We start from the raw sequence: 12,945 nt of genomic DNA, 5'->3' as shown, positions 1-12,945 counted from the left end.
CTATGGGGCAGAGAAGAGGCACAGAGTTACAGATGGACCGTCACTCTGCACCCCAATATAGCTTCCTCTGCCCACCCCACATCCAAGCCACTTTAGGGCATGCTCCCCCGTGCCACCACAACACTTTTGGCTCTGGGGCACAAACACTGTCCCCTCCCTGGCCTGCCTGCTGATGGCCACATTCCCTGTCCCCTGGCTCTGCACAACACGTGGGCCATGTGTGCGTTCAACAGATATTCCTGGAGGATCATGTGTGAGTCCAGTGCCTGGAAGTTACCTGATTGATTTAAATGGCCCAGGGGCTTTCCTATTTAAAAGAATCCACCAGGGGATCCCTGGGTGGCTCAACGGTTTGGCCCTTGCCTTTGGCCCAGGGCGTGATCCCGGGATTGAGTCCCGCGTCAGGCTCCCTATATGGGGCCTGCTTCTCCCTCTGCCTGTGTCTCTGCTTCTCTCTCTCTCTCTCTCTCATGAATAAATAAATAAAATCTTTAAAAAAAATAAAAGAATCCACCAGGTCAAGCCAGGAATCCCCCCCTATAATAAGCTCCTTCATTTTTAGGTACCCCTGAATGCCCACACGCGTATGTGCTCCCAGCCAACAGACGGCACCCCCGGAGGCACACACAAAGGTTCACCATGCACAGCAGCCTCTCCCAAGAGCTACGTGAACAGCACAGTTCACACACACGGTCTCAGCCGCCTCAGGAGGCCCTACTCACGGGGTCACATAGCTCTGGCGGGCATCCTGGCGCCGGGTCCTCATCAGGGCTTTGTACTCGCCCACCCGCAGCCGCTTGCCTTCCACAATGCAGGTGCGCTTGGGCCTCGGCTTGTACTTATAGTCAGGATACTTTTCCAGATGCTGCCGGCTCAGCCTTGCCTGCTCCTCGTAGTAGGGCTGCTTCTCCTGGTTGGTCATGGACTTCCAGCGGGAGCCTGGCCCAACCCCCAGGGGCAGGCATTCAGTGCCAGGCTCTGCCAACCCCACCCCCTGCAGGCCCCAAGATTTTGATCCCCAGGTGAGTCAACAAGGTGGTACATGCGCAAGATGTAGTGAGGATCTGACCCAAACTGGGTGCCCTTTGGATGTCAGCTAAGCAAATGGATGAATGAAGCTGGCATGTATTTGGGCGTCTATACAAAGAACAACCAAATCCCAAACTACCCAGCAACTTCTGAAAGGCCTCTGGTCAGCATGATTTGCATAAACAAAAGAACAGTCAACCTCAACCCCAGGCCCCCAACAACAGACAGGTCCCCCTACTTAGGACAAAATACCTTGTCAACTGAGACCATTGACAAGACACAGAGGATCCTCAGTCTAAGGACAACTGCCAACTTCTAGCCACACCGGCCTGCCCTATGTCCCTCCTTGGCCTTCAATCAGGACCTATGATTTATTTAAAAAAAAAAAAAAAAAAAAAACCTTTCTAAAAAAAAACCTTTCTACTTGGGGCAATGGCTGGCTCAGTCAGAAGAGCATCTGACTCTTGGTTGGGAGTCTGAGCCCTATGTCGGGTACAGAGATTAAATAAAATTTATATAAACTTTCCAATGATAGCTGAAGAACAATTTTTCCTGTTTCCTGCCAGAGCCAGAGTTCCAAGGATCTGAGCAAACAGTGGAATAGGTCAGGGACTAAAGAATGTGTGCTCACACCTGTACACATGCACATACCCACATCCCTGAGTTCTCGGGTGCAGGTGTGAAGAGCCCTACAACAATCCAAGACCCCAGAACCTAGCCTCCACACATCCTACCTGACCTGCACCCTACCAGACTCCTCTGAAGCTCAGGATGCTGGGGACTGTCATCCAGCAAGGAGACAGCTATCTCCCGCAACCAGGTCCTCCTAGCATGGCTCCTGGAGCCCTGAAAGCCCCCCGGAGGCCCCACCCACTGGCCCTTACCAAGGATCTTGCTGATGCTAGAGTTGTGCATGTCTGGGAAAGCCTGGAGGATCTTCCTTCGCTCGTCCTTGGCCCACACCATGAAGGCATTCATGGGCCTCTTGATGTGGCTGCTGTTGCGGGACTCAGGAAAGTGGCGGGAGCCTGGGGGACAAGGGTGGGGTCAGGAAGGAGAGGCCTCCAGGGCTGACAGTTCATCCCCTACTTGACCACGAGGGGGCGATGGCGAGGCACCCACAGCCGCATGGACACCATCAGGAGCCCTCAGCAGAGGCCCAGCCCAGGACCCAGAGACAGACATCTGGGAGAGACACAAGCTGACCCACCCTGGCCCCCTGTGGGAGGCAGAGGCGGGCCCTTCTGCCCACCAGCCCAGCACCCAGGGCACTCACCATCCATGTCGCAGCCCAACATGGCTTCTTCGAGGGGATGCACACAACCCTCCTCCAGCCGCTCCTTGGCCGGGGACGTGTCCAGGCTGATGAGGTCCTGGGGTTGAGGGAGGAAATCTGTAGTCGGCTCCTCTGCAACGCCCCATTCCCCTCCCTCACCCCTCCCTCTGCTGGCCTCAGACTGAGTCTTCCACCCCAGCTGCCCCAGCTGTTCCCTGTGCCCCTGTGCCCCGTTCCCTGTGCCCCGGTGCAGGGGAGTGGGGACCGTACCTTGCGGAAGGGGGCGTTGGGGGAGCTCTCTAAAGCGCCACCGTGGCCATGCAGCAGCTGCCGAGCATCCTGAATTGCTTTGGTGACAGCATCCCCTTCACCAAGGAAGCCTATGGGAGAAGGGGGGGGAAGGGGTAGCAGAGGGGGTCAATCCGGTTCACACCAAGCCACCCCGAGAGTCCTTCACCTGGGTTGGCTTCCCCTCCCGCCGGCTGCGCGGCACATCCCCAAGGGGCGGCTGTTCGCCTTGGCGTCACTCAGTGGCCAACAGACTAGAATGGAGGATGGGCTCCCTGAAGCAGCAGGGTCCCTGATGTGGGGGTGCCGTCAGGTCTGGTCAGGGGAGAGGAGAAAGGGGAATATTCTGAGACTTTAAGTGTGGAAACTCAAATCGGCCAGAGACAGCGGGTCTCAGCCCTTGTCTTACAGAACCGTAAACCCACAGAAGGGAAAGACCTGCTGAACATCCTAGGATGCCCTCCTGGCAGAAAGCTTACCTAGGGGCAGGCTGGGCGGGCTGGCCTGCAGGTCCCGCGTGGGGGCCCCGTGGCTGGGGGGGCGGGTTCCACAGTTATTCATCTTCAGGCTGGGGGAGCTGGAGGCATTGGGCAGCTCTGGGGCCTTGGGCTTGGCCGTGAGGTTCAGAGGCTGGGAGGGCTCCTGAGGGAGACCCAGAGATCAGAGGCCAAGAGACAGACACCAAAGGTGACGCCCCTCCCCCCCACGGAGGGACAGAGGGGACCCGTGCTAACAGAGAAGAAGACAAGCCTACTGGGAACAGATGAGGAGACAGCAGGGACAGGTGGACCAGAACAGGGGTCCCACCACCCCCTGGGCTGGCAGCCCCAGGCCGGCAGGTGGGGCAGTACCTGCAGAGGGGGGTGTGCAGCCATGGCCCCGGGCCTCTTCACCACAGGGGCAGGAGGGCTGTGCAGCAGCGGCAGGGGGTACTCCACTACGGAAAAGGCAGCAAGGAGAAAAGTCCTGGATGAGCACAGAACAGCAGACAGCCTGCTTGATGACGTCCCAGCAGCACCAGGGGACAGGGGCTCCCAGCTGGCCAGGTTTGCTTCCAGCCACAGCTTTCCCTGGCCCTAGAGTGCTGAAGGCCTCCAGTGGCCTCATCCCCTGCTGCCCTGCCCACTGATCCGCAGCTTCACCCTTCACTGCCCTTCCCAACCAATTGAGCCACAGGTTCCAACCAAACGGTGAAATGAGACTGTTACCATCTACTCACTCTACTCAGACTTATGTTTCATACCTACCATGTGTGGGGTACAAAAGCTGCTCCCCATGTATTGGCCTGTCTCATGCAGTATCTCCCTAGTGTGTGGCACAGACCAGGTGCTCAGTACAGCATCCCATTTTACAGAGAAACTGAGACCGGGAGATGAAAAATGGGTTGCCCACATAGCTCAGAAATGGGAACACGGACATGTGAACCCAAGTCTCTAGACTCCATAGTCCATCCTTTCCTCTTTACCTGGCACCCTTTCCATTCTACCTGGCCTAGCCCACTCACCTGCAACCCAGCCCAGCATCAAAGAGTGGACAGTTCAGGTGGAGAGATAAGCCGTAGATACAAATCACTGACCACGTGGCCAATAGTGACACAGGCCGCATGGGTAGCACACCAGAGAACTTTGTTCCAGTTGGCATGGCTGGAGCAGGGTTCTTGGGGGGAGCAGTGAGAGGTGGGCTAGTGGCTGCAGGCAGGAAGGTGGAGGGGAAGCAGCAGGTGAGAGCCGAGGTGTGGGAAGGGAGCCCAGCCTGTGATGGGCAACCCTGGGATCTTGTGGACTTCATGCTGTAGGCAACAGGGCATGTCTAGGGCTCATGAACTAAGGAAAGGCATCATGCACTCAGCTTAGGGAAGGGTCATCTGGAACCCTGCTTATTAGGATTCTGGAGCCCACAAACCAGGTGGCAGTCTGGCCAATTCAGGGCTTCCCACGGTTCATTTCCTGCCTCCCTTGTCCAGAAAGCATGGGGTCAGATGTACTCCAACTCCCCCAGGCCCTGCCCTCCTCACTGGCAGCTCTAGTCACCTAGAGTTGCAATGGGTTTGTGCTGCTGGCCTGCTCGCCCTACCTCCTCCATTGGAAACTTCCTCGAGGGTAGAGCCTCACTGTGTCAATCCTTTGTGGACTCCTCGTGGAGTCCCCACCCCAGAGTGCCCGGTGTAGACACAGGCAGGAAGAGAGTCGGTGCTGCTGACCCCCAGAACTGTGCCCGGAGCCCACAGGCCTTGGCGCCAGGCCCACAGGAGCTCATCTGCCTGCTCCCACGCACCACATAGGAGGGGCAGACCAGAGGGGCTCCACCTAAAAGCAGCCCCAGTCCCTGGAGCAACCATGGGCAATATCCCTGCCCTGTCCCATGACCTTTCACAAGGAACCCATGATTGTGGCCTATGAATCCCATCTCTGACTCTGTCCCATCACCTCTGCCCAGTGCAAGCTGTCATTCTGTCCCTGGAACCACCCTAGCAGTCCCCCTACTGGTCCACACTCTGGCCAGTACCCTCCTCACTGACCCTCTGTTCCCAATCATCTAGTCATTATGACAACACACCCTCCGTTCATTCATGCAAGCATGCCTGCATCCTACAAAACAAATTCCTTCGCCACCCTGTCCCATCACCCCCATCATGCTCTCCCCTCAATTCCAAAAACCTACAGCTTCCGGCCTCAGGCTTCAGGGCCTCTGACTCCATTGCCCTCCAACCCTCAGCTCCCAGCTTCACTCTTGCAGGCCACTTTCTGGGACCCAACTAATTTCTGACCTCCTCAGAAAGCCTTCCCAGATTCCCTAGTTAATGTCATCCTGTCTCCCTCCCCAGATCGTAAATTCCTTGGAGCTCAAAGTTCATGTTTATCTCCCTCTGCTCCCCACTCCCCACCCCCGTGGCCCCCTGACAACACAGCATCTGAAAGGTGGCTGGTGCTCAGTCTGTGTTCACTGAATTTCAGTGGCAGGGCAGAATGGGCACGGCTGGGGTAGGACAAAGTGTGAGTTTGGGAAATGCATCAAACCTCAGCTAATGTCCAAGATCTGACTTTTCTGGTCCAGCAAAGGTACCAGGGCTGGGACACTGGATCTGGATTGGCCATATCCACTTACATCTGGATAAAGTACTTCATGGTTTTCAAGTGCCTTTGCTTTTCATTCTCCCAGTGAAGTTCAGAAAAAAGGGTTCCTTCTTCCACTGGACAGATCCAAAAGCAAGGGCCAGAAAGGCCACATGGCAAAAGACTGCGTGAGCGTGTCCCAGGCTCCTTCCTGGGCCTCAGAACAGCCTCAACTTGTGGCTGCGCCCCCAACCCACACTCACCTGGTTTACAGGGGATAGGCTGGATAGGCAAGGCCAGCTGGGAATCAGGGGTGACAGGCAGAGGCTGGTGGCTCGGAGGGAAGGCTGGGATCATGACATAAGGCATGTTGACCTGCTAAGAGCAGAGAAACCCTGTGTGAGTCCCTGGGGATCCACACAGCGCAGCCCAGGCCACACAGCACGGACCCAGACACGAAGGAACAGACACTGGTGTGAGGCTACTCTTTGAGAGGCTCCATCTGACTCCACATCACCTGCCTCTCCTTGCTCTCAGCCCCAGCTGGGGGTGAAGATACTCTTGCTCCTCCCTTCAAACAGAGAAAGATGGAGGTACAAGTGTCAAGCAGGAATGAGTCGCCCTCCCCCCCACCTCAGGGCCACGGCCAAGTGATTCTGCTTAATCTGCATCCATCCCTCCCTTTCCCTGGCGTCCAGGCTGGCATCACCTCCTCGGCCCCTGGACACCCTCCTTTGTACCTGGATCTGCTGCTGGAGGAGGTTGATCTTATGTTGCTGCTGAATCAGCTGCTGTTGCTGTTTGGCGATCTGGCCGCAGGAAAAAGCAGGGGGCATGGGCATTAGCCTGTGCGCAGCCCCCGCCACACCCTGCCCTCCCATCAGCGAACACCGGCCTGGGCGGGGGGAGCAGCGGGACCGTCCACCCTCAGAACGCACCCTCCCTTTGCAGGGGGCTCCCTCCTCCGTCAGAGGCCATGGCTGGAGTTAGTGCAGGAAGCCACCCGCTGCTCTCACGCAGAGCCCAGCAGCCCCTCCATGACCTGCCCCCAGCCTCGGCCCACATAGCCAGGCCTGCCCCCTATGCGCTCCCCTCTAGGCCCTGACGAGTCCCTCCTCCCACAGCAGGACAGCCAGACAGCACGCTGGGCCTACCTGCTCCTGCTGCTGGCGGGCCAGCTCCATCTGCTGTTGCTGCTTCTCAAACAGCATGGCGGCCATGTTCTTCTGCTCTGAGTGCGCGGTCAGGAGCTGATCCCGCAGCGTGGACAGTTGGTGGATCATGACCAGGAGCTGGAGCTCCTTCTCTGCCAGGCTCTCCTGGGTCCCTGCTCCATGGTCAAACAGCCACTGGTGAGAATTGTTGGGTTTCTGTCCCTCCACCTACCCACCCACCCATCAGGTGTTTGTTGAACAACAGCTACTTCCCAGACACTCACCCCCTCACCCCGTTAGAGGCAGAGGGAACAGAGAGGGTGGAGACATGATCCTTGCCCTGGAGGGGGCCGGCTTGCTGTCTGACAAGTAGCTGCCCTAGAAGCTCTGCCCCAGCAGCCACTGCTTCCAGCCCCTGGAAATGCCAACTGTGTAACAGCTCAGTCTCGGGTGTCCTCAAGCGCCCCCAGCTGCAGGGTCAGCATGGATAACTATCCCATAGAAGGGACCAGGAGCCAGACAGATCTGGGTTCAAATTCCCACTTCAGCCCATCCTCTCCGGGAGCTGTCAGATAAGTAACCAACTGCTCTGCACTTCGGTTTTTTTAATCTATAGATGAGCCTAAGAACGGTCAGTTCACAGGGGTGCTGTGAGGGTAAAATAATGGTAAAGTGGAGTCCAGGATCTGGCACATGGTCCTCACCCAGCAAGTGCCAGCACTTCCCTGCCCTCTAGCTGAGCTCATGTTGGATGCAATTGGGCCAGGCTGCAGACCATGTGCCTCAATCCCTCCAGGAGCCTTCAAAAAATACACACACATAGGCCACCCCACCTCCCCAACCCCGGAGTTCTCACTCAGCAGGTGGAGGGGAACCTGGGCACTGGTACAGTTTTAAAGCGACCTTTGTGGGTGCGACCAACCACAATGGAAAAATGGGCACTCTCAGGAACCAGACAGCAGCCCTTAAATTCATTAGTGGGGTCCTGGTGGCCTAGAATTAATTTTCAGCACCAAAAGAGCACATCCAGCTCATCTGATATAGTTAGATCCAGTTAGATCTGGGAAGTGGCAGTGACAAGCCTGAGGTCTCAAGGGTCCCTGGGAAGAGTCCAAATCCATACTCATGGAACATGATTCTACCAGGTCTCTCCTGCATGAGAATGAGGCACACAGAATGCTCAGTTGCCAGGTGAGGGGTGATACTGACCCCCCAGGGCCGGGCGGAGCTAGAGGGGCACAGGCCAGGTAGAAGGGGACCAACAGCCTCTAAAATTGCCCTAGAGACCCAGACTGCATGGCCAGGCTGGGAGAAGGGAATGGGGTTCATACATCCTAGCCTCCCCTGCCTACCCACATGGGCCTTCACCTTTGACATCTTTGGCTTCCACAGAGCTCCTTCCCAGAAACCTCTCCTTCCAGTCACTGGACAGCAGCTTCTCGATAGCAGGCACAACTGGAAGATACCAAAGAGATGAAGGAGCAGCAGTCCCAGCACCTCCCGCCCTACACCCACCAGGGCAGACATCTTACGTTATTTTTAATTTTTTTCCAAGATTTGAGAAGTGGGGGGGGGGGGGGGGGGGAGAACAAGCACAAGCAGGGTGAGGGGCAGAGGGAGAGGGAGAAGCAGGCTCCCCACTGAACAAGGAACCCGATGTGGGGCCTGATCCCACGACCCCCAAGATTATGACCTGAGCTGAAGGCAGGCACTTAACTGACTGAGCCACCCAGACACCCCGAGACATCTTACCTTCTTTTAAATTTTGGTTGAAGTCTAGCTTCTCCTGGCTTCCAGAAGCAGCCTCAGAACCTCCCGGTCTCTTGGGTTCCGGGGACCCATTGCTCTCTGGGGAGCTGCAGTCCTATAATACACACTGGATGTCACTGTCACCCTCAAGAGAAGAGAGCAGACCACAGAGGGAAACGAGTAGCCTGGGGATGTGCACCAGGCACCCCCCACACCCTCCAGGGTAGGGCCCTCCCTCCCTACCTTCCCAACTTTTGTTCTGACTTTGCTGGATATAGCAAAAGCACAAAAGGTTTGCAGACAAGAAACCTGGATTTCAGGCCTGGCTCAGTGACTCATGAGGCCCTTGATCACCTAAAAGACTGAACTTCTCTGAACCTGACTTACTTCCCTCTTCTGAAAATGGAAATATTAATGCCTCTCCTGTCAGGATTGTTGCTGGGACCAAAGAAGTTAATGCACGTGAATGAGGTTCACTGCTGTAGGGTCAGGCGGTATGTGAGCTATTAACAATTACTCCCATGCACACAGCCACACCGGCAGCAAGTGGGTATGACACCTAGGACCGCCCCACCTCACCGCTCCTTAGGACAACACCCACCCCTCATCACCTGAGTCCTCTCCATTCTTTAAGACCTACCTTGAGGCCTTATCCTCCAGGAAGTCTTCCCCATCACTACCCCAAACCCCTAACACCTCCCACAGACCCTTCCAGGTCTCATTTTCATTCACTTGGCTTTTAATTACATAGTCCCCTTTTAACATCTCCTACATGGAATCAGGGTTTTTAAGAACTACAAGAATCCTTATGGCTTGTGTCGTTCATTCAGAACTCCTTCATTTTAAGGGTGAGGGATTGCATGATCTTTAGCATCAATTTATCTCAGCCTCAGGTAATAAGGCTGATTTTCTCCAATCCTACAGGAGTTCAACTTTGAGCAGATGTATCCTGTCTCTCCAGCTAGTCCTCTGAAGTAGGCCCGGTCACACATGGGTGAGCAGTTATCAGGCGAGCAAGCGCGGGGGTGAGACCATACAGTGCTCAGATAGTCGGCCTAAGGTTGGCAGCTCCGCCCCCAAGTCCTGCCCTAGAAACCAAGGTTTCTGCCTCCTGTCTGTCTGCCCAGCTAGGATCCTCAAGGAGAGGCTGGGGGATGGCATGTGGGTGTAGGCTATGGAGGCAAAGTGGGGACACTGACCCAGGAGCCCCAAGGAAAGTGCTGGGCACCTGGGCTGGAGCTTGGGGGTCAGCGCCATCCTGGGGAGCCCGGGCTGGGTCTCCGAGCTGGGGTTCAGCTCCAGCGGCTGAGCCCTGGAGGGCCTCATGGCAGGGCTCCTTCTTCCCTTCTGACTTGACAGTACAGTTCACCATGGTGCCAACGCCATCTGGGGCCAGCAGGGCAGAGCCAGGGCTCCTCATGGACATCCTAGGGGAGGAGGACAAGTAGAGTGAAACCAATGACGGACACAGCATCTCCACCCTCACAACAATGCAAACTTCCATTGGGAACCCACAGTGAAAAAAAAAAAAAAAATCAGAAAAGATTCTTCTGTCCTGCATTCTTTTTTTTTTTTTTTTTCTTAAGTAGGAAAGTCTAGGAGCACCTGGGTGGCTCAGGCAGTTAAGCATCTGCCTTCAGCTCAGGTCATGATTCCAGGGTCCTAGAGTCCTGGGATCCAGCCCAGGGTCCAGCTCCTTGCTCAGCAGGGAAGTTGCTTCTCCCTTTCCCCCTCCCCACTGCTCATTCTCTCTCTCTCTCTCTCTCTCTCTCTCTCTCTCTCTCTCTCTCATAAATAAAATCTTAAATAAAGAGAAAGGTCCACAGCCAACTGGGCCCGACCTTCAGCAGGCCCTTCCTATTGCAATGTTAGGGCTGGCTGGCTGAATGGTCCACCCAAGGAGGGCAGAGATGGTCAACTGGCAGTTTCTGAGCCCAGTAAAGTCAAAATTATATATATTTGTAATTAGCTAACAAAATTTTAAAATCATGAGACATCTCGTAATCTAATCTGGATTTGAACTTCTCTTGAAGTTGATCTGAGACAACTGGCTGGAATTAAGGAGCCGGGACTCCTTATGGACAGGCCAGTTTTCCTTAGTCCCTACCACTTCCTACTGCCCCCCGAAAGGGGAATTAAGGGTCAACGACCCTGAATAGACATTTATTCTTTTGTTTTTCTCCTAGAGACAAGATAAAAGCAAATTGTTATTTATATCCCCTTATCTACCAGAAGTGGGAAAATAAATAACAGGCTGAGAGATGTAGGGCTTGAAGAAAAATATTTTCCTCTAGGTAGCTAGAATCTCTCATTTAGACTCTCCCTCTCATTGGCCCCTGTAGGGGCCAATTTGCAATCCCTAGGGGATGCAGACTCTGCACCCACTGCTCCCATCGCTGCCTCCTCCCGTGTCACCACTGCCCGGGACACCTGGAAGAGCTGAGCAATTGAAAGATCCTGGAGACCGAGTGCTGATGGTCATGCCAGGCAGGCTCAAAGCCAAAGCAGCAAAGGCCCACAGCTCACCTGCTCCCCATCCAAAGCCACTGTGACAAGACCAGTGGGGACACCCAGCAGTGGTTTTCAGGTATCTATAGGACCTGCACCCGCTATGTAACCTTGGGTGAGTTACTGAGCCTCTCCACACCTGTTTCCTCATCTGTAAAATGGGCATTCGTGAGGTCTAGGGATTGTTAAAATTGTTTTCAACAGTGCGCGGCACTAGTACACACTCCTTGTTAAACCACTGCTGGCTAAAATGCATTTCCTAAAAGGGACCCACAGTCTAAGCATGGGAGTCAGTCACGCATCACCCTCACCTCAGATACTCTGTGGGTGGAGCAGGAATCTATTTTTTTTTTTTTTTGCAGGAATCTATTTTAACAATAGGTAATTCTGATACACACTAGTTTGAGAAGCACTGATGAGTAAACATTTTGATATATCTGCACAGGCATTACATTTTTAAGAGGGAAATGTAAGGCCAAAAAATCAGATACAGTAAAACATCCCTTAAAACTGAATTGCAGGGCAGCCCCGGTGGCTCAGCGGTTTAGTGCCGCCTTCAGCCCAGGGCATGATCCTGAAGTCTCAGGATCGAGTCCCACATCGGGCTCCCTGCATGGAGCCTGCTTCTCCCTCTGCCTGTGTCTCTGTCTCTGTCTCTCTCTCATGAATAAATAAAATCTTAAAAAAAAAAAAAAAACTGAATTGCAGGTATAATATTGTGTCAACTCTGTACAACAAAATGTTTCTCATAACCTAGGAGTGAGGCGATGTGTTCATGTCGAACAACTGAACGGACATTATAGTTGAATAAGGTGCATTTGATTCGATGCCATCTAGACCAGAGCAGACTTCTCCTGCCACTTTCAAAGGGCAGGGGACCCGGGGAGGGGGGGGGGCAGCTGGCAGGGGACCCGGGACCGCGCATGGCAGGACAGACACGACCCTGGATGGGCTGGCCCCAGGGCTCAGGGTCCAGCCCCCGGGTCCCCCATCACCATGCAGGGGGCCTGGACCGTGTCCAGGAAGCCAGCGGCTGGGCCCATCCGGGCACAGGGAGGCGCGGCCACGCAGGCCCCGGGCAGGAGGGGCGCAGGGGGCAAGGGGCGGGGAGGGGGTATTATCCCGAAGCTGAGGGCAGCAATTACATAACAAACAAACCCGGGGCTCAAGCTGTGAATTAATCAAACCGCTGAAAATAAAACCTTCCTCTCAGGAACTTCAGACAAAAGAAATGAAAACAACCAGGCTGGCTGGAAAATAAAAGGCAGCTCGGCTGAAAAGGGGACAAAAGGAAACCAGACAATAGGGTGTTGGACAAAGGCAATAAAGCCAAAGGAAGTGTGACAGGCGAACAATGCGGGCCTGTGGGCTCGTGATCCCCGACCGCTCTGCGCCACCTCGTCCCACACCCACAGCTCCGCCGGGCGTGGGCAGGCCACCAGGTCGCCTCTGCGCTGCCCACTCGGGTCGAGGGGCTTCTCACCTCCATTCTGGCCCCGGCTTCGTGGCCCTGCGGCTCCGACCTCCGAGCCTTTCTCCTGGGTTGGCGGAACGGGCCTCCCCCAAGGGCCAGGCTGACCAGCTCTGCACCTGCACCCCCCTACCCCGGGGCTAAGGGTGAAGGCAGAGGCGATCCGCAGCCTAACTCACTCTGGGAGCACACGGCCCACTACGGCCCACGACCTAGCCACGCACCACATGCGGCCAGTTCCCCTGCAAATGCAAGTATCAACGGCACCCCGGTTCCAAGGCTGAGGGTGAGCGCCAGAATGTGACCTAGCTCGTTGATAAATGGTTATGGATTAGATGCTGAAATGATGTTTTGGATACATGGAGTTAAATAAAATACTGTTTTCACTTGTTTCTTTTTACACCTCTTAATCTGGTT

At 55.0% G+C, this 12,945-nt stretch overlaps 1 protein-coding gene across 17 annotated transcripts in view; it reads right to left on the bottom strand.

Moving 5' to 3' along the window:
- Positions 1-12,945, bottom strand: part of SOX13 (SRY-box transcription factor 13) — a 47,827-nt gene that overhangs the window by 1,683 nt on the left and 33,199 nt on the right. For 9 of the 17 annotated variants that reach the window (XM_072759320.1, XM_025991446.2, XM_025991445.2 and 6 more), the window contains 12 exons: positions 9,778-9,976; positions 8,553-8,664; positions 8,169-8,255; positions 6,801-6,973; positions 6,387-6,455; positions 5,910-6,024; positions 3,445-3,530; positions 3,073-3,235; positions 2,576-2,685; positions 2,306-2,402; positions 1,914-2,057; positions 723-939 (listed from right to left, as the gene is read on the bottom strand). In XM_072759320.1, coding sequence (XP_072615421.1) covers positions 723-939; positions 1,914-2,057; positions 2,306-2,402; positions 2,576-2,685; positions 3,073-3,235; positions 3,445-3,530; positions 5,910-6,024; positions 6,387-6,455; positions 6,801-6,973; positions 8,169-8,255; positions 8,553-8,664; positions 9,778-9,975 — 1,571 coding nt within the window. In that variant the 5' untranslated portion in view covers position 9,976. The remainder of the gene's footprint in view (positions 1-722; positions 940-1,913; positions 2,058-2,305; positions 2,403-2,575; positions 2,686-3,072; positions 3,236-3,444; positions 3,531-5,909; positions 6,025-6,386; positions 6,456-6,800; positions 6,974-8,168; positions 8,256-8,552; positions 8,665-9,777; positions 9,977-12,945) is intronic. The other 8 variants (XM_072759315.1, XM_072759314.1, XM_072759317.1 and 5 more) reach the window with 1 other exon arrangement.

Source organism: Vulpes vulpes, chromosome 5 (genome assembly GCF_048418805.1).
Source record: "Vulpes vulpes isolate BD-2025 chromosome 5, VulVul3, whole genome shotgun sequence".
Taxonomy (NCBI): Eukaryota; Metazoa; Chordata; class Mammalia; order Carnivora; family Canidae; genus Vulpes; species Vulpes vulpes.
The sequence above is the reverse complement of the archived record's forward strand: the minus strand, read 5'-3'. Positions and strand labels throughout refer to the sequence as shown.